Here is a 23,707-nt window from a genome sequence, read left to right on the forward strand (position 1 = left end):
TCACCGAGAGCTGAAGGCATGTAGATGCATCCCACTCTGCCACTTTTCCCCTTCAAGGAGCAGGTCACTTGCCCAAACTTCACAGCAGTTAGTCCACAATGGGTGGGGGCTGCCCCGACCTCCAGACCTGCATCGTGCAGCATGTGGCACAGCTGCTGCCTCATTAAATGGTAGCGAACATGAAGCAATCGATCCTAGACATTAAGATTTTCACTGGGTCAAACTGTGGCTTGGTTTATCCGGTACAACTGGAGTCCTATGCCGATGAGCAGCTGGCAGAGGTGGTTCCCACTGACTGTGCGGGGGGGGGGTCAAGGGCAGCAAATTCGGGCCACCTTCTCTAACTTTTACACTTTAATTGCCTTAATAACGCCTCCTCCACCCACCTCCCGTCCCACCTGCCCTCAGACAACCCCCTGTGCCGAGAAAAGCTCCCCATGCTCGCTCCCCTCACGCTAAGCCCGGCCCCCGGGGCCATGGCGGCGGAAGGGGCGGGCGGCGGGGAGGAAGGGGCGGTGGGGCCGAGCCGGGCCGATCCCGGCCGGGGCGATGCTGCGGGCGGCGGGGGCCCGCCATGTCGCCTGCGCCGTGTCCGGCGGGGTGGACAGCGCCGTGGCAGCGCTGCTGCTGAGGCGCCGAGGTGGGCGAGGGCGGCCGGGCCCCCGTCGGGTCTCGGCCGGGTCCCCCCGGGGCTGAGGGAGAGGGGAAGGCAAGGCTCGGGGCGCCGGAGGGAGCCGGTGGTGCAGGGGGAAGCCGGAGCAACTCGGCATAGTGTGCTGTTGCCGTGGGGATTTCATAAACAGCTTATCTGGGTGTCAGCTATTGCTCTGCCCTTAGCGAAAATATTACGTGATAGCTTTACTGTGAAACTCCTAGCAGGGTGCGTGCATAATACAGAGTTTCTCGCATCTTCTGAAGGACGCGGTTGCCTTGAAAAACACAGTCTTAAGGCCCATCCTATAAGATTTTCAGTTTATCAGTCATTCCTTGCCTTCCCTTGGTAGGCTACCAAGTGACGGGCGTCTTCATGAAAAACTGGGACCCTCTGGATGAGCAAGGAGCTTGCTCCGTCGACCGAGATTGCGAAGATGCTTACCGTGTTTGTCAGAAGCTCGATATCCCTTTTCACCAGGTTTCCTACGTGAAGGAATACTGGAATGAAGTATTCAGGTAGAAACCTACTTAAAACAGGTGGTCTTTCAGAAATAGATTAACATAGTGCCACGTTCCTGTGAAAAGTGAGGATGGTAAAGGCAGTTTATTGCAGTATTATTGGTGCTAAAAGGAAGTAGTGACGCTCCTTAAACGCAGAATTGTTTTCTCTCTCATTCACATTTAACATCACAATTTAACTGTTGGTTTTAATACACTCATTAATTTTGAAATTAATAGGTTTATCTACAGTTATTATGAATGCATGTTAATGCCATTATTGCAGCTCATTTCTTTTTCCTACATACTGGCCCAACATTATCGTAGCTTGAGGAAAAATTATGTCATGGGATGCTATTACCCTTGTTTATTTGTGTAATTTATGCAGTGCATTGTACGTTATATTAGTATATGCTGAATCCAGTTTACCACAGAGCAATCATGACTTAGCCTTCTTAAAATTTCTGACAAATTTGATGTTGTTCTCTAAAGTGGATGTTCAGATTTGCTCTTCCTATGACTTTGTTCCACTGTAATGGAAGAAAGTTTTGCGTGGAGAAAGCTGAAAGACTTTCTTGGAAGGGAGAAGAAGGGAGGTATTGGTGTAACAACCAAATTTCTCTCCTACTTATTCAACATTAGTTCATTTTCCTCCTCCTTTAAGTAGTGCTCTTGTTACCTTGTCTTAGAAGAAACTGAGGAATAACTTAGTTGTGCTATCTCTGTGCCACATTGCAGTGACATCAAGTTAAACACAAAACTCTCGTACATTCAATGAAGAAAATGGTCCTGTTCTGGGAAGGTTCACTCCATTTTCATTTTTGGTGTGAGAGAATGAATGAATGGTATCAAAACTCTTGCGGGGTGGGGGATGGCTGTAAATAATGAATCAAAGATCACAGAAGATCAGCTTTCCTTTTGCTTCTCATCATTTATTAGTACAGCATTCCCAAGCAAAGTGTTGTAAGTATCTTGGTTTGTTCCAGAAGCCTTTTTTTCCTTACTGTCATCGCTGAGCTTGAATTTATTCCCTGAAGTCTCTCTTTAAAGGATTATTCATCAAAAACCACCTTTTATCAAGAGAACTATCTCAGGTCTTGTCTTTCCCATGGTCTGTACAGAGTCTGTTTCATGTCTTTGCATCAGAGAGATTCAGTAGTTCTTTTAAATACAGGTAAAGATTCTTTTCCAGGCTCTGCCCTCTGTCCCTTTTGACTTGAGTGACCACTGAGGGCAAGCAAAATAAAGCAAACATTGGGCCTTCTGCTGTCTCTGTGCATCGCTGTATGCTAATTTAATTTTATTAGTAGTTATTTAAATGTTTTCAAGCGAATAATGCTAAGCATTTTAGTTGCATGAAAGTATAAAACCTACAATTCGACTATGAGAAACTATACTTATTTTTTGAGTGTGGAAAAAAAAGGCAGGAAAAAATGTCTATAAAGTTAAGGCAAGGTCCCATGACTGCTTATGGTATGCTCTCACAGATTAAGCTAGTGTCCTTGCAGCTGGAACACACAATCTCCTGGTGGCTGCTTGAAAAGCTTTGAAAAATTGATTAGGCTTTTTTAATTCTGAAAAATACTTATTTTGTAAGAGATGAGTAGGATGTGCACGGTGGATAGCTGTGTCTCCCCTGAGTAATGCTAATTTAATAAATCATCTGTACTGTACGAGATTGTGAATGATGGTTTGACCGTGCCCTTAGTCTGGAGAAAATTCTGCAAGCATTGTTTTTTATAGGTTAAAAGCTGATGGATATTTTCTCTCTTACATAAAATGCTTCATATGACTGGGTCTCAAGTTTTCCCGTGTAACTGATCTTCCTGTCTTGGAGAGTATCGTGCAGTGCTAATAATGTTAATATACGTGTGACTCTTTATTTTACAGTGACTTCTTAAAAGAGTATGAATTGGGAAGGACACCTAATCCTGATATTGTGTGTAACAAGCATATAAAATTCAACTACTTTCTTCACTATGCTATGGATAACCTTGGTAAGGCTCTTTGAAGTGCATCAGTACACAGCGTATGCGGGGGAAATGCTAAAATGGTAGCAACTTTTGGAAAGGTGGGGAAAAACAGGAATTCAGTTGTATGCATAAATTGTGCATCTCTGTGGCAGTATTTCAATATCTGTAAAGTATGTGGGTTTGAATTTACTGTTATATATTTAGGAGCAGATTTAATTCAGGGATGCATGTTGACCTGAGCATTAAATCTTACATTCTTAGGTGGTCCTTAAAGTACAAAAACACAAATTCCAGCATGCTGATGAACAGTTCATGTTGATTAAATAGCAGGGGTGTGATGCCTGTCAGTATAAGACTTCTCCTTAGGTTTTCTTCCTTCGTTGTTTTCTGCTTTTTTCCTAGATGTTTATAGCCCTGCTTTACACTGTGAATTTCAAGTATGTGCCTTTGTGAGTTTTTTGTTTATTTTTTTTCCTTTTCTTTTCCTTGCTAGGAGCCGATGCAATTGCTACTGGGCATTATGCTAGGACGTCACTGGAGGATGAGGAAGTTTTTAATCAGAAATACACTAAAAGACCACAAGGGCTTTTCAGAAACCGGTTTGAAGTTAGAAATAGTAAGTAGTTTTATATTTCATCCTAGGTATGAAAGAGAAATTTAAACTATATTTTGTGTCACATAATCGGGGAAGTTAACGACTTCACACATGGTGATTACTGATTAAACCCCAGCCTCCAGAAGGCTGATTGGGCAAAACAGGGGATTTGCCTCACTGAAAATTACACTGACCAGTCAAGTGTTACATTTGCTAATCCAGGTGCAGAGGGGTAAGAATGAGCGTTTCAGGAGTGATCGACATTCTGGAGGAGCTGTAATGTGGATTTAGGAGACAGGGCTATCTTCCATACCCTGGAGAAGTATTTCAGGAAATCTTTGTCAAGTTTTTCAGTGACTTACATAAAAATTACTCGATGTGTTTCTTTTTTTTAATGAATGTATTCTTTGGCTATTCGGTATATAATAGACCTTATCATGGGGATATGCTTAGGTAGTATCTTTAGATTTACGACCTTTGAAACGTTAAAATTAATAACATTGTTTTATACAGTAATTGGACCCCAGTATAATTTTACTGGGGGGAAAAAAGAATCTTTCATTCAGTGCCTTCTCCATTCCCCTGTAGGAGCCAGATTTTCTCAGGCAGATTAAGGTTCTGCCTACACCACAATTGAAAGGTACAAGTGCAGCAAGTGTAGACATTTTTAAGGCCGTAATTCCCAGCTCAGCAAAGGTACTAACAGCAGCAGCAGGTTTTGCTCTTCACTTTAATAGCCTGCCTGTGGCTGTACATAATCAGAAGTTGATACCTGCACCACAGTGGTTCTGTTGTTACCAGTACCTGAGCCAGCTTGATTAATGCTGTTCTGGGTCTGACTCTGCGTGGAACTATTGCAGTTTGGATGGCAATGTGGGTATCTCCCAAACAGCTCTGCTGTGGGCCGTAATGCAGGAAAGTAACTCAGCTGAAGCACTGCTGAAGCACATAGTGCACCCAAAGGGAAAGAGACCTGCAAACTTCCTCTCTTGCAAAGCTGCCACGGTGATGTTTGTATATTACAGCTTCTTGACTTTCGGTTGTTTGTTCTGGACTTAAGGGGCTTTATATGTTTCGTCGTCTTGGATTTTATTTCTGGGAAGTTGAAATGGGTCCAGTGGGACCAGCGGTCTGTCCTTGTGGCAGCCTGATTCACAGTTGTAATACCTTGTAATAGTCTAAGCAGGCTTCCTGCCCTGTTACTGAGAATTTGTAGCAACAGTTGTGACTGAGCTCCTGGCCCGTAGTTAGTGTTCACTTCAGCCAAGCAATGCACCAATAGAGTTTGTACATCACCAGAGCTATTAGCTCTTAAAGAAGGTGGACGGAACATGACTGAAAAACTACACTGAATTTATTTCATCTGGGTTATCAGGAGGCTTCATTTACTGCTCACTTTTTAGATGAAAGAAGAAAGTCAAACTTTCCTCTCCTTAGATCACCCATTGGAAATAGCTGTGATGACTGTTCACATCGCTGATTTATAGCAGTGTGATTTATGTGCAAAATTATTTTAAAAACGGTATACTCTAGGATGTTTAAATATTCATTCTCCCTTATGTGAGAGCTGTTTCCATCTTTAATATCGTTAATGTTCTTGCCAGTGAAACTTGCAGTAGTGTAATCGATGGGGCAATGCAAGGTTTTTTCAGGTTCTGCATTGTAGAAGATCAGAATGTTTCTGTATCTTTTCAGGGGTGAGGAAATATTCAAACATTTTCAATTAGATTTTGAAAACCCTGAAAAATGCTGTCTTTCACGTGTGTTTGGAAATAATAAAAATTAAAATGTTGATTACTGAACAAAATGCTAAAGGAAGTTGAAATATTAAAGGCAGTTACTGAATTGTTTTTTGTGTTCTGTGCTTTGCAGCTGTAAAACTCCTTCAAGGAGCTGACCTCTTTAAAGACCAGACCTTCTTTCTAAGTCAGGTCTCCCAGGATGCTTTGAGGAAAACCATTTTTCCTTTAGGGGATTTAACAAAAACCTTCGTAAAGAAGATAGCATCGGAACATGGCCTTCATCATGTGCTAAAGAAAAAAGAGGCATGGTAACACTTAAACTCTTTTGATTTGTATTTCTCTCTGAAATGGACTTTTCTGAACTTTTGGAACCTTAATCTCTGATCAATCAGCTGTTTAAGCAAACAATAATAGAATAGGTTGGGAAGCAGTTCTGTAGTTGTCTGCCTGCTTAAAAGTACTTTTATGAGCTTGTGGTTAGTTCTGTATTTTAGCTTGCAGATAATTTGTGTGCCGTTGTGTCTTAGAAGCACTAAGGTGAGGGTGAATGAGATAGGAAGCTGTAAGCCTTAAGGAAAGTGTTCTGTGTTACAGCAGGTGAGAAGCCTTGATGTTTATTTCCCGTAGCTTTCAAGAGCTTCTGCACTAGACGTGTTTTTGAATGTCTTCGCTGAGACTGAGTCATACTGGTCTTCTGTCACTTTGTCAAAAAAAAAAAGTGTTTCCCTGGCTAAGAACTTACACTTCATGATTTGATCCTAACAAACGTGATAGAGGCAGCAATTGTGTGCTGATACAGTCTTGATTGCTCTAAATGTTTATATTTCTCCACGTAAATGGTTATCTGAAGAATGTAGGCAGTAACTGAAAGGAAAACCTGCTTAAGTTTTACTTCAAGACATAGACTGTATCTATATAATTTATATCAGTTTTGTACGTTATCTGAAAGACTTCTGTTTACAATATATGTACAATATAGTCACCGATGTTTTAATGTATGCCTTTACTGAACATGTGTTCTGTATTTTATTATTTCTCTCCTGTGCGCATGGCTCTCACTGATACTGTATAGGAGTTGTTTACGTATGTTGGAGAAGATGTTGTGGGTTTGTTCATTTTATGAGATGAGATGAGTAATATACGTTACTTCCAATGGCTTTCTCTGCTTTTCTATGGATTCAGTACCGCTTTTCCTTTTCAGAGTATGGGAGTTTGTTTCATTGGTGAAAGAAACTTCAAAAAATTCCTTCTGGAGGTGAGTAACGTTAAACCTAAGGCAATCTCTGTGATCTGTTCTGGTTCTGTCTATGGAAAAATCTCTGCCAGCTGGTGGCTGGCACTATGTAGCATCTCCCTTTGCAGTCCCAAGCCTACCAGAAACTAACACCAGCAGCCTGTGTGAGGAAGCTTGCCCCTCCACCGGTGCATAGCCCATCACTTTCTGCATCAGCAGGACTCAGCGAACTCACTCCTGTGCCTGCTAGGCTCTGACGTGTGACTGGGATATGAGAGGGGCAAATGGTTGAAACCCGCTGTTCGCTGACGTAAATGAGGATGGGGGGAGTGAAGCACAGGATTAGTGCTGATGGGGACTGCCCCTCCTGCTCTTCTCCCTCAGGCAGCCCGAGGGAAGAAGCAGTAAGCTGCTTGAACGGTGCTTGCTTGTGGAACAGCTATTTTCCAACTCCAAGAGAACGTGGTGACAGAACTTGAAATATATTTTGAGTATTTGGTGGCCATGTTTTAACTTAAATCTCTTTCTATTTGGTAGTATTTAGAACCTCGACCAGGGAACTTCGTTTCCATTGAGGATAAGAAGGTGCTGGGAACACACAAAGGTAATTGGCTAACCCACCTCGATAACTGCTTTTAGAGAAATGGAGTAATATTGCTTACATTTAGAACGAAAAAGTTTGTGACATTCCAAACAAGTTAAAGATTTTTTCCAGTTTGATTTCTCTAATGATCATGGAAAGCTTGCTTTATACGGTATGTAGGGCTGTGAACTACAACTGATACTTGATTTTTTTTTTTTTGTTTCATGTTGCAAGGAAGTAAATTGTAGAAATTATTAGGATTACTCTGTTGCTACTAAGTAATTGTTAATTTACCAAGAGACCATTGTTCACTTAATTCTTCTAAAGTGACTGCTTCAGTTCCAGATTCTTTATCATCTAAACTTTGCAGAAAAATCATGCCCCTTAGTGATGGACAGTAGGACATCGCCAGAAATGGGCAGGTTACCTCTTCCCTTCCTTCTGTATGCTTCCTCTGCTCTCTCCTCAGCTCTAACTGCCAGAACAGAGCTCCTGTCCCACGTAACATATGGAAGTGGGATGTCCTACTGCTACATACAGTAGTAAGGGGAACTAGTAAGACTGATAGCAAAACCACAAGTCAACTGAAATAGAGAAAAGTTTGGCTTTTGGAAGAGTACAACAATAGAAACGGCTTAGTTTGAAATTGTGTGCTTCAGGTACAGATGGAAACTTTCAAGTAGATGTTGGCTGAACTTGTGATTGGCACACTTCTCTAAAACACTTGGTTCTTTATTCTTTGCTGAGTGGTAAAGCTTTGGGGAAATGCTTTTAATATATTTTTTGAAAGTAAAAGAGTAAAAGATGCTAGCAGCACTCCATTTTCATGTTTTTTAGGTTGGTTCCTCTACACAATAGGCCAGAGGGCTGGGCTAACAAATGTGAAGGATGCTTGGTTTGTTGTAGATAAAGATGTCAGCACTGGAGATATCTTTGTGGTGAGTTAATTAACACTGGCATTGTGAATACCTCATGCAAGCATTTCATGACTCCTGCTGTACGGAATGTGATCCTACCTTGGGCAGAATTCTTGGCTCTCCTATTGGGGGAAACAAGTGCCAGCTAGCGCAGCATCTGCGGGTTTGAAACACCTTGTCCAGACTGGCTTTCGGTGAGTGGAAGACTGCCTTAGATTTTGGCAGCAAGCTTTTTCCACTTAAATGGCAAACACTGGAAAAACTCAACCAGTCTACTGAGCTCTCATTTTTTACTCAAAAGAATAAGAGTTCTCTGTAATAATTATGACACAGTACATAAAATGTGTATCGTCTTGGTTTACTATGTTTTGTTGTTTTGTCTTTCTGGTAAAGGAGGTAATAGCCAGTAATACAGTTATATCATTTTGAAAACTGAGGCAGAATATACTACTGTGAATCATTGGTGTTTTAATGACTAATCATAAGAGGTGATTGGGGCTCTGCACCTCACCAGCTTCGTTAATGTTTCCTGCTGTTCTTAAAGTTATTTTGATACTGATATGATTATAATGAGGTGTGTTGCTACTTGCTGACTTGCCTGAGGGGGAAAAAAAAATTGTAATCAAAACAGAGTTGAGAGGAAGCAGACAGGACCACTAAGAATTTAAGGCTGTGTGTGTGCAGCACCTCCCCAACAAAGGAGTGACTGGGGCTTGGCAGGCCACCCTTTGTACAGACTTCAATTTTGTTCAGTAACGATGTACAAAATACATGGGATTTATCCTTGTTTTCATACAGTGCTTGTCCCTGCTTTTTCTCATTGTGAGAAATGACTCCAAGGTTTTAAATTCTGCTTTTCTATAAAGCAAATCCTCTTGATTTCGGCGAAGATGTCTGACTTGCATCTTCAATTTTATTTCTCATATGACAGCAGTATGTTTTGGAGGTTAAAAAAAAAAGTATGAGGGATTGCATTTATAATGTCCTTTCCTCAATTCTAAGGACGGTACCTGTCCAGAAGTGGGATACTGAAGATTTGATTAGCAGAATAGCCTAGATTATAAATATAAACTGTCTTGTGTATTTTTTTTCCGAATGAAAGAGCTTCTTCATTATATTGCAGCACTAGAAATATACTTGTTGCTTCTAGAACAAAAGGAAGAGCGATACAAATCAACAAGGGATCTGAACTCGGCCTGAAGAAGGGAGAAATAGGATTGGAGAAAAAAATATAAGAAGTGACATGACTCTTGAGATGTAGAAGACTGACAAATAATTCAGGCTTGCTTTAGCATATTATTTCATAAAAGGTTTCCACCTGGAAGCTGATAAATGCTAATTAATGCTTGGTTTTGTACTCATTTCACCTTTATTTTGTTACGGCTTGGTGCTGCTTCTGTATTTCGTGCTTCATTTCACAACAGTCCTAGGCTCTTTGGCAAAAACATCACCACTGAGTAAACGTTGTATTTTCAGGCACCATCAACAAATCACCCTGCTCTGTACAGAGACCTGTTGCGGACAAATCGGGTGCACTGGATAGCAGAGGAACCTCCTGCAGAGCTCGTTAGGGATAAAATGATGGAATGTCATTTCAGGTTTCAGCACCAGATGGCACTGGGTAACCAAACCTTGTTCTGTTTTTTTTTGTGGCTTTTCTGTTATTTTTTATTCAGTTTGTGAAGTAGTATTGTGTTCAGCGTAGTTTTGCAGAAACAGCTGAAATGTTTGGTTTGCCTTTCTGTTTCTGTAGTATTTCTATCAAACAATTCTGTGTGGTGGTGTGTTGACTTAGATCTGTTTCACCTGGTGATGAAAGTTGGTTTTGTTTTAATGTGAACATAAGGATTAACTGGCAGGTGTTTGGCCATTTTCTGCTCCAGTGCCTTGTGTGCTGACTCTAAACCAAGATGGGAGTGTGTGGGTGACACTAGTGAAGCCAACAAGAGCTCTCACACCTGGGCAGGTAAGTTGTTAGAAGTGACTTTCTTGCCATTTTGGGTTTTTAAAATAGAGTAACTAGTAAAACAGAGAAGTGTTTTTAACAGCTGGAACAAAATAGGTGATTTATTTGCATGTGAGAGCAGCTAGCTCTGTTTTGGTTATTTATCCACTACTTTACAAGATGTTTGTTTCCAGCTTAAGGTAGCCTGTTGTTATCCATGTGTTCTGAGAGGCTGGCTTACAAGTTTTAGAAGTATATGAAAAGGTCTCTGATAATCAGTTATATATGCAGAACTGGTATCTGTTGTTGTCCTCGAGAAATAGATTGTAGAAGTCATTAGGCTGTGTAATGTGGTTTTGGTGTTCAAATTTGTTTAGTGAGGATCTGTGTTCAGCAAAGCTCGTTTTCCAGAATGGGTAATGTGCGGTGATGCCTCTCCACACCGCTAATACAAGGGTGTACACCATCCCATTATGAGCTAGAGGTTTTCAAACATCTCCTGCATGCCCCAAAACCGGGCCTCTGTGGGATACATCCTGAGGCCAATTGTCTGAGGGCTGTTTGTAACAGAGAGGGGTGAAGTAAGAGAAGTGAGTAAGCTGCCAGAGCGGATGGTAGGTTTGAGAAACCCCTGGCTGCCTGGAGCCTGTAACTGGGCTTTTTACTGAGAGGGACAGGCCAGGAGGTCTGTGCTCCTCCTCTCCTGTATGAACCCACATGTGAGTCCCAGCTGCTTCCTCCAGGTGGTCTGCCTCAGTAGTCCTTTGGCAGCAGGCTACCTTGGTCCCCTCCTTTTTTGAGAAGTGCTGCAGTAGCCTGGGCAGAGTTGTCAAGGGAAGGTACAGTGAAGATGCAGGTGATGTTATGTGTGTCATCTCCTGTGGGAAAGCAAGCTTTTTGGAACAAACCATTCCTCCACAGTAGCTGAAGAGTTATCAGATAATCTTGCAGAAGTTCATCAGGAAATTTCTACTATGAGACTTGTATTTAAACTCTTGTGAGTCAGCAATTCCGGTGCTTTTTAATTTTTTTTCTTGAGATTTGGTTAGAACAAATATAGATGCATATAATCACTGTCCAGCAGGCCTTGCACAGCCTGCAGAAGCTGAAAAAAAACTTTCCCTGTGTTCATCTCCTAGTTTGCTGTGTTCTACAAGGGCGATGAGTGCCTGGGCAGTGGGAAGATCCTAAGGCTGGGCCCATCGGTGTTTACCATGCAACAGGGCAAAAACCGAGAGGAGGGTGCAAAGAAGGAAGACGTTGATAAGGTAGAACCAGCAACGTAGCGTCTGGGTTTGCTTATTGGAGGACTGTGAAAAAATTGCTGCCTGAGAATGAGAAAAACAGTAATAAACATATTTTTATTGATTTGTATGTTCTGAAGGTCAGTTGACTATCTAGTCCCAGCTCTTGACTGTTAGCACTGAAGAGGTTTAAAACAGAAGCTAGTTTGGTACAACGTTATTGAACTGGGTGGTGGTATTTATGTTAATACGTATCAAGGAGTGTCTTGAAGTAATTCAGTAATAGTTGCAAATACAAGAATTTTAATATAAAAAGAATCATGGCTGAAATTATGAACTTTTATGTATAAGTGAAATATTTTTTTTCTTACTTGAAGATACCTGGTTTCTAGGTAAAGTCTGTGTGTTTTACAGGAAATGTGTGCTCATGCATTGAACTCTGGGAAAGGAATGAACGATGTTTAAGTCCAGTATTTTGCCTGAACACTGAGCAACAGATATTTATTTTTAATCTGATACAGTTTTATAAAAAAATGTTCTAGATTCTTAAACTGTACTAAGTAATGTTTTAAAATGTTTGCTATTCAGAAATACAGATCTAGGAGCTTTAAAACAGTCTTGATATTTAATTTTTTCACACAACTAATTTTTTGTTAACTACTGAGGGCAGAGGCTGGAAGAGACAATACGTTGTCATGCTTCAGAAAAATGCAATTTCATACGCGTTTCCGTATTATATAGCTAACTTAATATAGACCAGATAATAATTAGATCTTGGATTGTGCCACGTGTCAAAATGGAGTGGTTATTAGGAAGAACCAAATACCTCTGTCCAAATTATACACAGTTAGGATTGAGTGTATATCGAGAACACCCTGCACTTTGATTAAAACTTCATTATAGCAAGCCAACAAAAATAAATTCCTGTATTTCCACACAGTAATAAAAGGTAACTCATTAAAGTGCATCTATGCAGGAGCAAGATTTATTAAATGGGTGTAGAATTTTGAAATTGCATCCAGTTTGGGCAGTGGGAAAGCTCTAACATGAATAGATCACTTCAGCAGATTTGAAAGCTTGGGTTACATGTCACCTCCTGTCCTTTTCTGGTGTCTTAGTTTCTTCTAAGAATTCCTTGTATTCCTTCTTGTGAGAAAAGTTACAAGTAATCACTTTTCTCCAAAGTGTGGAAATATAAGGGGGAGAAGAGGAGAAGACACTTTTCTGTGTCCAGCTGCTAATCTGGCAAAGTTCAACACACAGTTCAGGGAGCTTTGTGTGTGTGGGGGGAAAACAGGACTGTTAAAATCTTCGATATTTATTCGACATTACAAAAGATCTGGGAGCAGACAAAAGCCATCCTTTTTCACTGGTGCTGAAATCGATTCAATTTAAGTCTGTATTCAGAGTGCCTGGCCATGTGCAGGTTAACAGTAAAGACTGTTGATGCTTCATGTCAGCTCTTGACTTGTGTTAGGGTAGTCATGTTACGGGTCTCGGTCATCATTGTGTTTTCCCAATATTCTCTTTGTCTTTCCTGAATTTTTGCTTTGCAAAATGTCATTAATTGATAACGTGTTAATGTTCCATGTTTTCCTCATCTGAATTTTCCAGTAAATGTCCCCATTAAAATCTTCAGAAATGTTTTGTGTAATATTAGTGTGGTTTTCATTGTTACTTCATTGTACATCAGTCACGGGTATGTTTGTTATTTGATCCACTCCTGGTAGAGATAGCTTTAACTGTGAGTGCAAGAAAAAGGACATAGATATTCCCATGTCTTCAAAATTCCCTTTCTGTAAAATTCACAGGATTGCAAAAACTGGACGGGACCGCTGGAGAACATGTAGAACTCCCCTGCTCAAAGCAGGGGCAACTAGGGCCTGTTGCTTAGGACCATAGTGTCAGGTTTTGAATATCTCCAAGGATGGAGACTCCACAAACCTGCATTGATAAGATCCCTCTGGCCCTTCCCTTTTAAAGGCTGGATAGTCACAGCTGCTTCTTGAATGACAGATGCTCCACTTTGCCCACATCAGCTCCTCATCTGTGTCAGAAAGTTATCATCAGCACTCCAGAGACGTCTTGGTGCCTTAGTGTTGTCCCTGCAGCAGGTATTGGGGTGGTTGAAGTCCACCGGGTGACCAGGGCCTGTAAACATGAGACTTCTTCAACTTGTCTGAAGCAGGCCTCACCTAGTTCTTCCTGATTCCGCAGTCTGTAGCAGACACCGTCAGCAACATCACCCATGTGGGTCAGGCCCCTAATCCTAACACATAACCCTGAGGTAGCTCGCTGCCCACCCCCAGGCAGAGGTCGATGCCTTCCTGCTGCTCTCTATTGTCCTGGGAGACCCCTGCTCCTCGCTTTCCCAGCTGTCCTTTCTGAAGAGCCTGTACCCATCCATCACGGCACTCCTGTTCTGTGAACTACCCACCCTGTGATCCCAATGAGATTGTAGCCCTGCAACTGCACACAAGCCCCTAATTCCTCCTGTGTATTCACCAGCCTGTATTCGTAGGTGTGCAGGCCATCTGGAGGGAAATCCTGTCAAGCTGAGCTCCCAACAGAATTGTGACAACATCCCCCATTATGCTCGTTTGTGTGGGTATGTTTGAGCTGGGGCCTCTTTAGCCTATTTTGTTTGTCAAGGTCTTTTCTGTCTGGATCACCACGCCACCTTTGCTCACCAGCCCAGTCCACCAGAGTCTCCTGGTGAGCCGCAAACCTCCCTAGGCAGTGGGTCAGGTCAGCCGCTGGAGCCCCTGTCCCCTGTGGCAGGGAATGTCCCCCTGCTGTCACTTGCTGCTTCCTCCTGGTGCTGCTGCAGGGCCCGGGCTCCCCTGGCATGGAGGCTTTGGTGGAAAAAGCTCTCAAGTCACTTGTTACCACAGCACTGGCCCTGTTGTGTGGCTGCAGGGGGAGCAGCAGCCATCTTGGCTCCAGGGCTCACCAGTTCCCAGCCTTCACCATTACAAAGGTTACCACTTCCCAGCCTGATGAGCACACAAGGCTTGTCCCTCCTTTGGTACAGCTGCAGGTTCAGGGTCTCAAAGTCTCAGGGGAGATCAAGTCTGTCTTTCATCACCACTGACATGTCCTAGGCTGCTGGCCTCGCTGCCGTGGCTCCTGGTGACACACACACCACCAGTGACCACCTCCTGCAGCCAAGGACCCCATGTTCCCCAGCGCTAGCAAGGGCCACCAGGCATCTCCCAGGCCTGAGGGGCTGCAACCCCTCACTTCCTCACAACCTCAACTCTCCAAACTTCAGGAGTTTGGTCTGAGACAAGTTACTGGTATTTGAAGTCCTAAGGTTGCTGAGTAGCTACCATTGTGGCTGACAGCACGTGGAAACCAAAGGAAAAGGTCTTCAAAAGCAGTGAATGACTTCAGAACCAGTGTTAGCCCAAGGTGGTGACTTCGTTTAGCTTAAGGCTCTGTTTGACACTACTAGTTTCTAACCATTATTTTATTTTATTGTCTTGTGTAAGTGCTTTTTGCTTTCATATTTCCACCAGGTAGTGCTGCCTTTCCTATATGCCTCAAAGAATTTAAACATATAAATTCCTTGGGATCTAGAAATCCAAAATTTAGTTATTGTATAGCTAGCAACAAACCTTCAACTTAATAAAGTGTTCCTAAGTTCTCATAGCCACTTAAATGTCTGCTTCTGGCCATGCCCCAACCCCCTGGAGATAATATCAGGTCTTGGACATAGAGGTACAAAACTCTGCTTGGAGCTCAGGTCAAGTGAACCAGGACGCATACAGCTGCTTCCCAGCTCCCTAATTTTAAGCTCACTTTTTCTTAGTCTTTTGAACCTGCTCTGAAAATGTTTTCTGGGTAAAACTACTTGATAGCTTTGAATAGGCCTTGAAAATACTTTTATAACAACAACCACCGCAAAAAACACTAAGGTGTGCTCACTTGGCTAAGGCACAGTCGATGCAGAAGTCACACTTCAGCAGTTCTGACAAAGAGATCCCACTTTTGCTCATGGCAGGAGAGTTCGGCCAGTGCTTCTTGTAGTGTAGCTGGCGTACATCACACCATGAGCAGCTACAGTAGGAGGGAGGTGTGCTTCCCTGCTTTTCTGTCAGCATTCTTAAAACTGGATGCAGCAGCAATCCAGGATGGCTAGTGTAGAAAACTGATAAGGTAACGTGCTGCTCTTCCATGGAAAACTCTCCAGCAATGGTCTCAATTCCCCTTAGAGGCTCAGGGACTTGGATTTTATCATCAGAGCTGAATGTCATGGCTCTGCTGAAGAAACCACTTCTGATGAACAGGTGACTAAAAAATAAACCGCAGAACTGCTGAGGCTGGCAGGGCCCTCTGGAGGCCAGCTGCTCCCACCCCTGCCCAAGCAGCGACACCCAGAGCAGGCTGCCCAGGGCCACGTCCAGGCGGCTTCTGGAGGTCTCCGAGGAGGAGACCCCACAGCCTCCCTGGGCAGCCTGTGCCACCAGTGCTCAGTCACCCGCACAATAAAGAAATATTTCCCGATGTTCAGATGGGCCTTCCTGTGCTTTGGTAAGCAGAGCTACATTGGCTAAAGAATGGAGGCTGCAGTTTCACGGTGATGAAACTTTGTGCCATGGTGATGAGCAAAGAGCTTCAACACAGTAAAGCAATTGCTGATACTGCTCCCAATGAATCTCACTGTACCTCTGAGAGAAATAAATCAGTAGGCATTTGTGAAATTCAAATTGCATGGGGTGTTTTACAACAGGTTGCACACTTCAAGCAGCATGAGGTTGCATGTTTAAAGTTCAGCATTTCCAAATAGCTTGCACGGTTTGAAGGGGACAATAAGTTTCTCTTCCCTTCCCACACATTTCTCCCAGGCAAGGATCTCGACCACTCCTTGCTCCTCTCCTACATAGGCTCTCTGGCGCAGTGATTTTTATTTTCTGAGGCACATTTCTAACGCTGAATCTAGGCTGTGATACACAAGCTGACTGCATTTGCACAGAGAGGAGTGGTTTCAGTGTTAGCAGGCAGCACCGAGATGAGAGCGGTGCCTGAATCCTGCCCAGCCCTGAGGCTTGCAGCCCGGCCAGGCCTATTGTGAAACAGCGGTGAAAACGGTGGAGACACAGCTGTAACACACCTTGGCAGCACCAAGGTAAGAGTTTGCTGCCCGAGGGCTGGGCCACCGCGATGGCAGCACCTGTGGGGCAGCCGGGCCTGGTGCTGAGCTGCCACGGTCTCCTCAATGGCAGCACCTGTGGGGCAGCCGGGCCTGGTGCCGACGCTGTCTCTCACAGGAAACCTTTGCCAAGGCTGGAACTTGGCTTACTTTGGATCAAATTTGATAGGAACGGGCTGGCTGGCATGTGAATTTTCATTTTGATCTCCTGTGGAAGTCCTGAAGTAGATCAGTATCTGCATGCTTTTTAAAATGAATCAGCTTTTTGTCATTTTTTTTCTCCCACTTCAAGCAGCAGACTGCAAGCAGGTGATTTCACCTTCAAGTTGTCATTAAGCTTTTTAGCTCTTGAAATACACGGCTTCAGAGACTTAAGTGAATAACTATTTTAAAAAGGACTTTCCCCTTCCAAAGCAGAGAAAATGATAACAAGATTTGGGTCACAGAACTGAAAAACCATGACTTATTCCAGCTAACTGAATAGAAATTGCTCTTGTACCCCATGAGCATGTGTAAAACCTGTGTTGCTGAGTGTATAATGTCTGAAAACTTGCAGAGTGCTGTCTTTTTCTAAAAGTGTTTGTGTTAAAGCTGGCCTAATGGCTCTCCTGTCTTTGCTCCTTTCCCAGTCAAGGGACAACGTGGTGGTGTCCCCGTCTGTGGCTGGTCCTGCAGAGCTGCAGGACGGGGATGTTCCCACAAGCATCGTGAGCAGGATTCTCCTCTAACCCCTTTTTCACCCGAGCAGCTTTTTGGAAAGGTGAGGCATCGCTCAGGAGTTGTGAAGGGCTTAATTCACACTGCAGCAGCTCAGTATTTGGGGTCTCGCAAGAAAAGCACTGGCTCTTAGTGTACGAGTCAGCTTGTAGGGCTGGAAGGAGCTTTCATCTCTCTGCTTCAAAACTAAATTAGCTGGAAACCACAGGGAAGAAAGCTGAAAATCTATTTTTATAAAGCTTTTTTTTTCTTTTTGGAATAGATCTATCTTCTCAGCATATTTGTAACAACAACAAAAAATAACAGCTTTGGATCTGGTTGCAACATTTGGATTTTTACATCTATATTGAGATTTGTCCCTTGTGGACAGAGCTGAGCTCTCCTTGGGACCTGGAGTGTAGTAACAGGGCACGAGGCAATAGTTTTAGACTAAAAGAGGGGAGATTTAGATGAGATGTTAGGAGGAAATCCTTCACTCAGAGTTTGTGAAGCACTGGCACAGGCTGCCCAGAGAAGCTGTGGCTGCGCCATCCCTGGAGGTGCTCAAGGCCAGGCTGGATGGGGCTTTGGGCAGCCTGCTCTGGTGGGAGGTGTCCCTGCCCATGGCAGGGGGTTGGAATGAGATGGTCTTTAAGGCCCCTTCTAGCCCAAACCATTCTGTGATTCTTTGTGCGCAGCCCCGTGTGCCGCGTCACTCCAGCAGGAGAGGAGAATGACCAGTGTGAAGATTCACAGAGCAGCCTCTGCTGCCTGGGTTTCAGGGTCCTGCCATTTCAGATTTAAGTACACAACCTCCTCCTCCACCTTTATTTCCAAAACTGTATTTTCCAATCCCTTTTCCTTTGTCCAAACATAACAAACCCATTTTCAGCTTGGACACTCCCGCACAGGAAGGTGCAGTGAAGGCCTGTGCTACCGCTTTTCCACATGGGAAGTTTTTGGGTTCTGCAGCAAGGGACAGCAGAATAAGCTACAAAGGCCTCTCCATGTTACCAAACAGCCTCTGAGTCAGGCAATCAGTAAAAGCAGGCCATGGCAAGCATGCAGCACCATCTGCTCTGCAGTGATGCCTTCTTCAGGCTGTATCCCCTTTAAAGGATGGAGCCTTTCCATCTCCTGCCTGCTGGTCCTGATACCGATGAGCATTTCTTCAGCTTCTCCAGAGGTCTGGTGAGCTGGAGACTGGGGAATCTCTTCTGAATGCAAGAGGCTGTTCAAGGGAAGGGGGCTTATAAGAAAAGCTGGTATGGAGGGAGGCTAAGGTGTGTGAGCTGGGGGGGTTTGGGGCCAGCTGATAGCTCTGTCAGTCAGACTGAGCACGGAGTGGAGAAAGTCAGGTCGAAACCGCAGATTTCTCTGAATGGATTAGGTGCTAGCTTCTTTAACTAAAGTCAAATTGTTTAATTTATCCAAGCAAACCAAATCAGACAGCCCTGGATACTCCCAAACCCTCCCCACCACCACTGCGATACCATGGAGCTGCCACGTGCTCCTCTCCCCTGGGGCAGGTGCTGGGAAGGTCCCTGTCTACGTCTCCCCATCTATTGCTTGCTCCGGGGCTGATGCACGCCAGCACAGCAGGGAAATCCTGGGCTGGCCGCTGCTCGCTGCAGTGCACTAGGGTGTCAGTGGGAGAGACGGAGGGGCTGAACCATCTGGGTAACATTTCTTGTCTTATTTCAAGCAGTCCAGGGAGATTTCCATCTAAAAATGAGAAATAGTAGCACAGATCTCTCTGACCACCCGCACACCTCGAAGGACGAGTCCCTGGTCCTGCTGCAGCTCCTGCCTGATGGCAATGCTCAGCCACCCTGGTACGGGTTTGTGCCGCCGGGTGAGGAGCTATATAAAATTATAAACATCAAAGAAGGATGGATTATAAATGTAAAAAGACAGCAACGTGCCATAACTAGATACGATGAGGCATCTGGTGGATTTAAGTTTGGTGCTGGATTAAAGGTAGTTTTTATTTTAATCTAGTTACTTAAGGTGGAAGGTTTTTTTGTGCCTGCATACACATTTATCTATCGCTCCTCCCTAGGCGTACATGAAGGACTCTGCAGGTCTTGTCATGCCAGCCAGCTCCATGGCAGAGGAAATCTGCTAGCAACGTTGCTGTGTGCAGTGAAACTGTGCAATTCATTTATTTCAAGGCTGAAAGGTTTGGCTTTAAAGACATGGCTTTAAAACTGAAGATCAGTTTTTTATTACAAAGAAATATAGCATCAAACAAAAAAATAGACATATATAGAGAGAGATAAATGTTACAAAAACTATAGAATCAGAATAGCCTACACTGGTTTAAAATACTAAAGAAGGTGTTTTTATGGTAAAAGATTTTTAACACTGAACAAGTTTTGCACCTAGCTTTTAAAGGAGGAAATAACAGAAGAAAAATCTCTGTGAACTGGTTCGCAGCTGGGTGTTGAACTATATTTAGGTAACGTGGCCATTTCATGGAGCAGAGACCAGCCGCGCTTGGTGTGACTTGTCTGCACTCAAGGCCAACACCTGTGTTTGACCTTTAGAAAAGAGAATGTGCTTCTTAGAGGGGATGTGCGGAGAGGCGATGGCTTTAAGGTGGCTGCATGCCAGTTTGCTCCTTATTGAACCCAGAGGCTAAGCATCAGTCATGGAGCAGGAGGAACGTGTCTGTACTCTAAGCCTAAAGGGCTGATCCTGTGAAGGATCTGATCTGTTGGAAGGGCTGGTCCAGGCACACGTATCTTAACAGCAATGGGCTCCAACGGTGACCGATTCCTGTAGCTAACATACGTCGCTGCATTGAGCACCCCTCATGAAAATACAGCCCCAGGGCAGCAGGGCTCCTCCCTGCTTAGAGAGAGATGGGAAGGGTTTAACATGAAAGGATCTTCCAGCAAATCCCAAAGGACAACTTGTGTGGATCTGTGCCACTCGTTGCGGCAAGCTCAGCACCCTGTGCCCTGCTGGGGGCCAGGTGAGGTGCGGGGAGCTACCAACAAGCCAAACACCATGCTCATGTCATATAGCTGAGCTAGGAAAAAAAAAAAAAAGCAAACTGCTTTCGGCTTGTGTTTGATACATCTAGATGAGATCAGTCACAACCATGTTCTCTCCTGGACAGCCCAGTGGAGCACAGCTGTGTATTGGCCACCCACTTGCTCCTGTTATTTTGGCAATTTTGTGCCAGTGGTAGGTTTTCTTTACCACCCTGCAGGGCTTTTTTCCTAAACCTTTCATTCCCCAACCTCTCCATCCCCAAAATGTGTTACCTGTGCAGCTGGAGGGGAAGGAGTTAACCATCCAAGGTTTCTTATTCGTTTTGTCCAGCGAATTGAAATGCATAATAAAATTTACGGATTTTTCTCCAAGTGAACATGTGTTGTGCAGGGGTGATTTACTGCTTCGCCTGGAAACCTGTCTGCTTCACTTGCTCTCCAACACAGCTGGGGCTGCCTCCTACCGGATTTGGTGGGATGTTCCTCACCTGAAGGGTCCGTGTGGAATGGATCCAGGTGAGAGGGCTATTTATTTCCGTTAAAGCCAGGTATTCTTCACCCTCTTTGAACACGCAGGCCTTTCAGGAGCTGCTTTTATAACTAATGAAGTTACTGCTGTAGGTTCCTTTTATAAAACAAGAGATCTGATGAGCAGGCACTAGGAGTGCAGCTGTTCTGATTGAAGAGCACTCATTTCTGTACCTTCAGGGTGCTCACTCCATCAGAGCTATTTTACGATGGGTGGCTTACCACGTGCTGTCAACGTTCTTCCTTCTTTTTCTTTCTCAGTAATCACACCACGGCAGAATCTGCTTGACTTTCTGTTGCAGACCTCTTGGGCAGATTTGTACCTCGCTCACTAGTGCTGGAGGTTTTGCTGCTTCTGAGTGATTTTACGGGAACCTCTCCTTGCTGGTGTGCGGGGGCATCGTGCACGCCCGCCCTCCGCATTTCTCTCACCCTTTTACTCCTGCCACAGCTGTGATGCAGAGGATGCTCTTCCAAGCTCCACCAGGGCAGTTGCAGCACCCTCAGCTGTGGCCCGTGCGGATCAGAGAACTGCATCCCTCACCCTGCACGGCCCTGGAGTCACTCCTAGGCTATAAATACTTTCACTGCATTAAAAAAATAAAAGTTTATATATGCACAGGACTTCACATGCTTGTTATTTCCTTGAGTGTGCTGATATCTAACAAAAGGATTTTTTAAAAACTATGTTCTTTACTTGGGAAGTGCTGTAGCCTTAAAACACAAACAAGATCATTAAAGACATATTTACGAAGAGTTGCTGTTAAATGACCAAAAGCAAGAGGTTTTCCTACATGTTGGCCAAAGAGGCTGGCATTTTTGCAAGCTGTTATATTTGTAGGGGGAAAAAAAAAAAAGACAAAACAACCCTGCAAGAAATTAATTCTGGAAACAACCCAGCTGGACACACAGCAACTATTTTAATGAAAGAGAGTGGCAGCACCTGGAAAGCTCCAGCTTTGAGTTCATTTCTATTTCCTGAGTGGATCTGACTTAAAACACTGGCTTTGCACAGGTCCAGATGGGCTCCTGGAGCTGTAGCCTGTGTGGATGGGAGGGGGGGGGTCCCACTTTTCTCTCTTTTCTTGTCCTTGCCCTGGCAGCCTTTCAGGGCTTGATGCAGAGGAATAGCTCTCGGATGGGTTTCCACCCCATTTTCCAGCAGCCCATCTGAGGGACTGCATTTTCCCAGGCGGGCTCCCTGCTGAGCACCCGTATGGGGGTGGTTGGGCCCAGCTCAACCCGTGCCACATCTCCTGGCTCAGCTCCGGGCCCTGACTGCCTTCACCAGCTCACACAGACACCAGGCTGCTCCCCCTTCAGATACAGAAAATATGGTCAGAATATGTCAGAAGCATGGCCAGCAGGGCGAGGGAGGGGATTGTCCACCTCTGCTCTGCTCTCATGAGACCCCACCTGGGGCCCTGCGTTCAGCTCTGGGGCCCCCAGCACAAGACCATGGACCTGTTGGAACAAGTCCAGAGTAGGGCCATGAGGATGATCAGAGGGCTGGAGCACCTCTCCTATGAAGACAGGCTGAGAGAGTTGGGGTTGTTCAGCCTGGAGAAGAGAAGGCTCCGAGAAGATCTTACAGCGGCCTGCCGGTGCCTAAACGGGGCCTGCAGGAAAGCTGAGGGGCTCTTTGTCAGGGGTGTAGTAATAGGACAAGGGGGAATGACTTTAAACTAAAAAAGGGCAGACTTAGATTAGGTGTTTGGAAGGAATTCTTCACTCAGAGTTGGCAAGGCCCTGGCACAGGCTGCCCAGAGAAGCTGTGGCTGCCCCATCCCTGGAGGTGTCCAAGGCCAGGCTGGATGGGGCTTTGGGCAACCTGGTCTGGTGGGAGGTGTCCCTGCCCATGGCAGGGGGTTGGAATTAGATGATTTTTAAGGTCCCTTTCATCCCAAACCATTCTGTGATTTTTTAAGTAATATTTGGGTGTGAAGGAGCAGATCCCCTAGGTGACTCCAGGCCCCACCAGAGGACCTGCTGCAGCTGCTGGCTCTGGCCAAGAGGACAGACACTGGCCTGGCACAGAGCCCCAGAGGGGGTCCTAGGGACACTTAGAAATACTTTGTAAGTATTTCCAAGCCACTAACGAGTTAACATGGTCTCTGCAACACCCATCAAACTAATCTAATTTTCTTCTTTCCTGCGGTGCCTGGCATGTTGGATAAAGGAGCAGCAGCAGATGGGACACATCTTCAAGTAAAGCCTTTGATACTGTCCGGCACCATGTTCTCTCACACCAAACACAGGCAGCGAGGGCTGATGTTATTCGATATGAGGTAGGTGCAAAACTCTCTGGGCAAGAAGGCATGTTTTACAAGATCCCTCTTGGGCTCAGTTTTATTTGATATTTTCATTCACGGGCTGGAAGATGAAATGGAAGGTAGCCTGTAAAATCTGCAGATGTTGCCAAAGGACTCCAGGCATCCTCACAGACAGGATTAAGATTCAAAAAGAGTATAAGAAACTGGAGAACGGATCCAAAATCAAGAGGCTAAAATGGAAAATGAGAACAGTGCGAATTGCTTCTTACGGGGAGGGAAAGCGAACTGCCTAAGTGCAAACTGGGCCATAAAGGAGAGGCAGAACAGCATTAGGGCCGCGGGGCCCAAATGCATCCCAGTCTGGCCCTGGCTGTGCTGGCTATTGGCAGATATATTGGGATTGTCAGTTAGGACTTTTAAGACTCTGTTAGACAAATCCACATGTGTATTTGATTCTGGGTTGTTGGAGGGGGCTGAGCTATGTGAGCGCTTAAGTTACTTCAGCACTGTCCTTCCATGTTGCTGCCGCTGGTCCGTCTTCCAGACTCTTTCTTCCTGCACTTTGCTTAGGGCAAATCTGATTTTTTTTTTGGCTGTTGTTAGGCCTGCCTCTTGCATTTTGTGGGCAGCGCTAGTCTCTTTTATCTCTGCTATCTATCTCCAAAAAG

At 44.5% G+C, this 23,707-nt stretch overlaps 1 protein-coding gene across 1 annotated transcript; it reads left to right on the forward strand.

The window, feature by feature from the left end:
- Positions 1-484: 484 nt before the first annotated feature.
- Positions 485-13,039, forward strand: TRMU (tRNA mitochondrial 2-thiouridylase). Its single transcript, XM_080577512.1, has 12 exons — positions 485-640; positions 1,005-1,170; positions 3,043-3,149; positions 3,619-3,741; positions 5,593-5,765; positions 6,664-6,717; positions 7,234-7,300; positions 8,117-8,217; positions 9,673-9,817; positions 10,080-10,162; positions 11,281-11,409; positions 11,800-13,039. The coding sequence occupies exons 1-12, from the start codon at positions 550-552 to the stop codon at positions 11,848-11,850; spliced, it is 1,290 nt and encodes a 429-aa protein (XP_080433638.1). The 5' UTR covers positions 485-549; the 3' UTR covers positions 11,851-13,039.
- The last annotated feature ends 10,668 nt before the right edge of the window (positions 13,040-23,707 follow it).

Source organism: Anser brachyrhynchus (assembly GCF_964034855.1).
Source record: "Anser brachyrhynchus genome assembly, chromosome: 1".
In the NCBI taxonomy this organism is placed as follows: Eukaryota; Metazoa; Chordata; class Aves; order Anseriformes; family Anatidae; genus Anser; species Anser brachyrhynchus.

Coding starts and splice junctions, on each gene's coding strand:
- TRMU (XM_080577512.1), top strand. CDS start 550: ATGCTGCGGGCGGCGGGGGCCCGCCATGTCGCCTGCGCCGTGTCCGGC. Junction 1,171..3,042: donor TACTGGAATGAAGTATTCAG/GTAGAAACCTAC, acceptor TTTATTTTACAG/TGACTTCTTAAAAGAGTATG. Junction 9,818..10,079: donor TCAGCACCAGATGGCACTGG/GTAACCAAACCT, acceptor TTTCTGCTCCAG/TGCCTTGTGTGCTGACTCTA.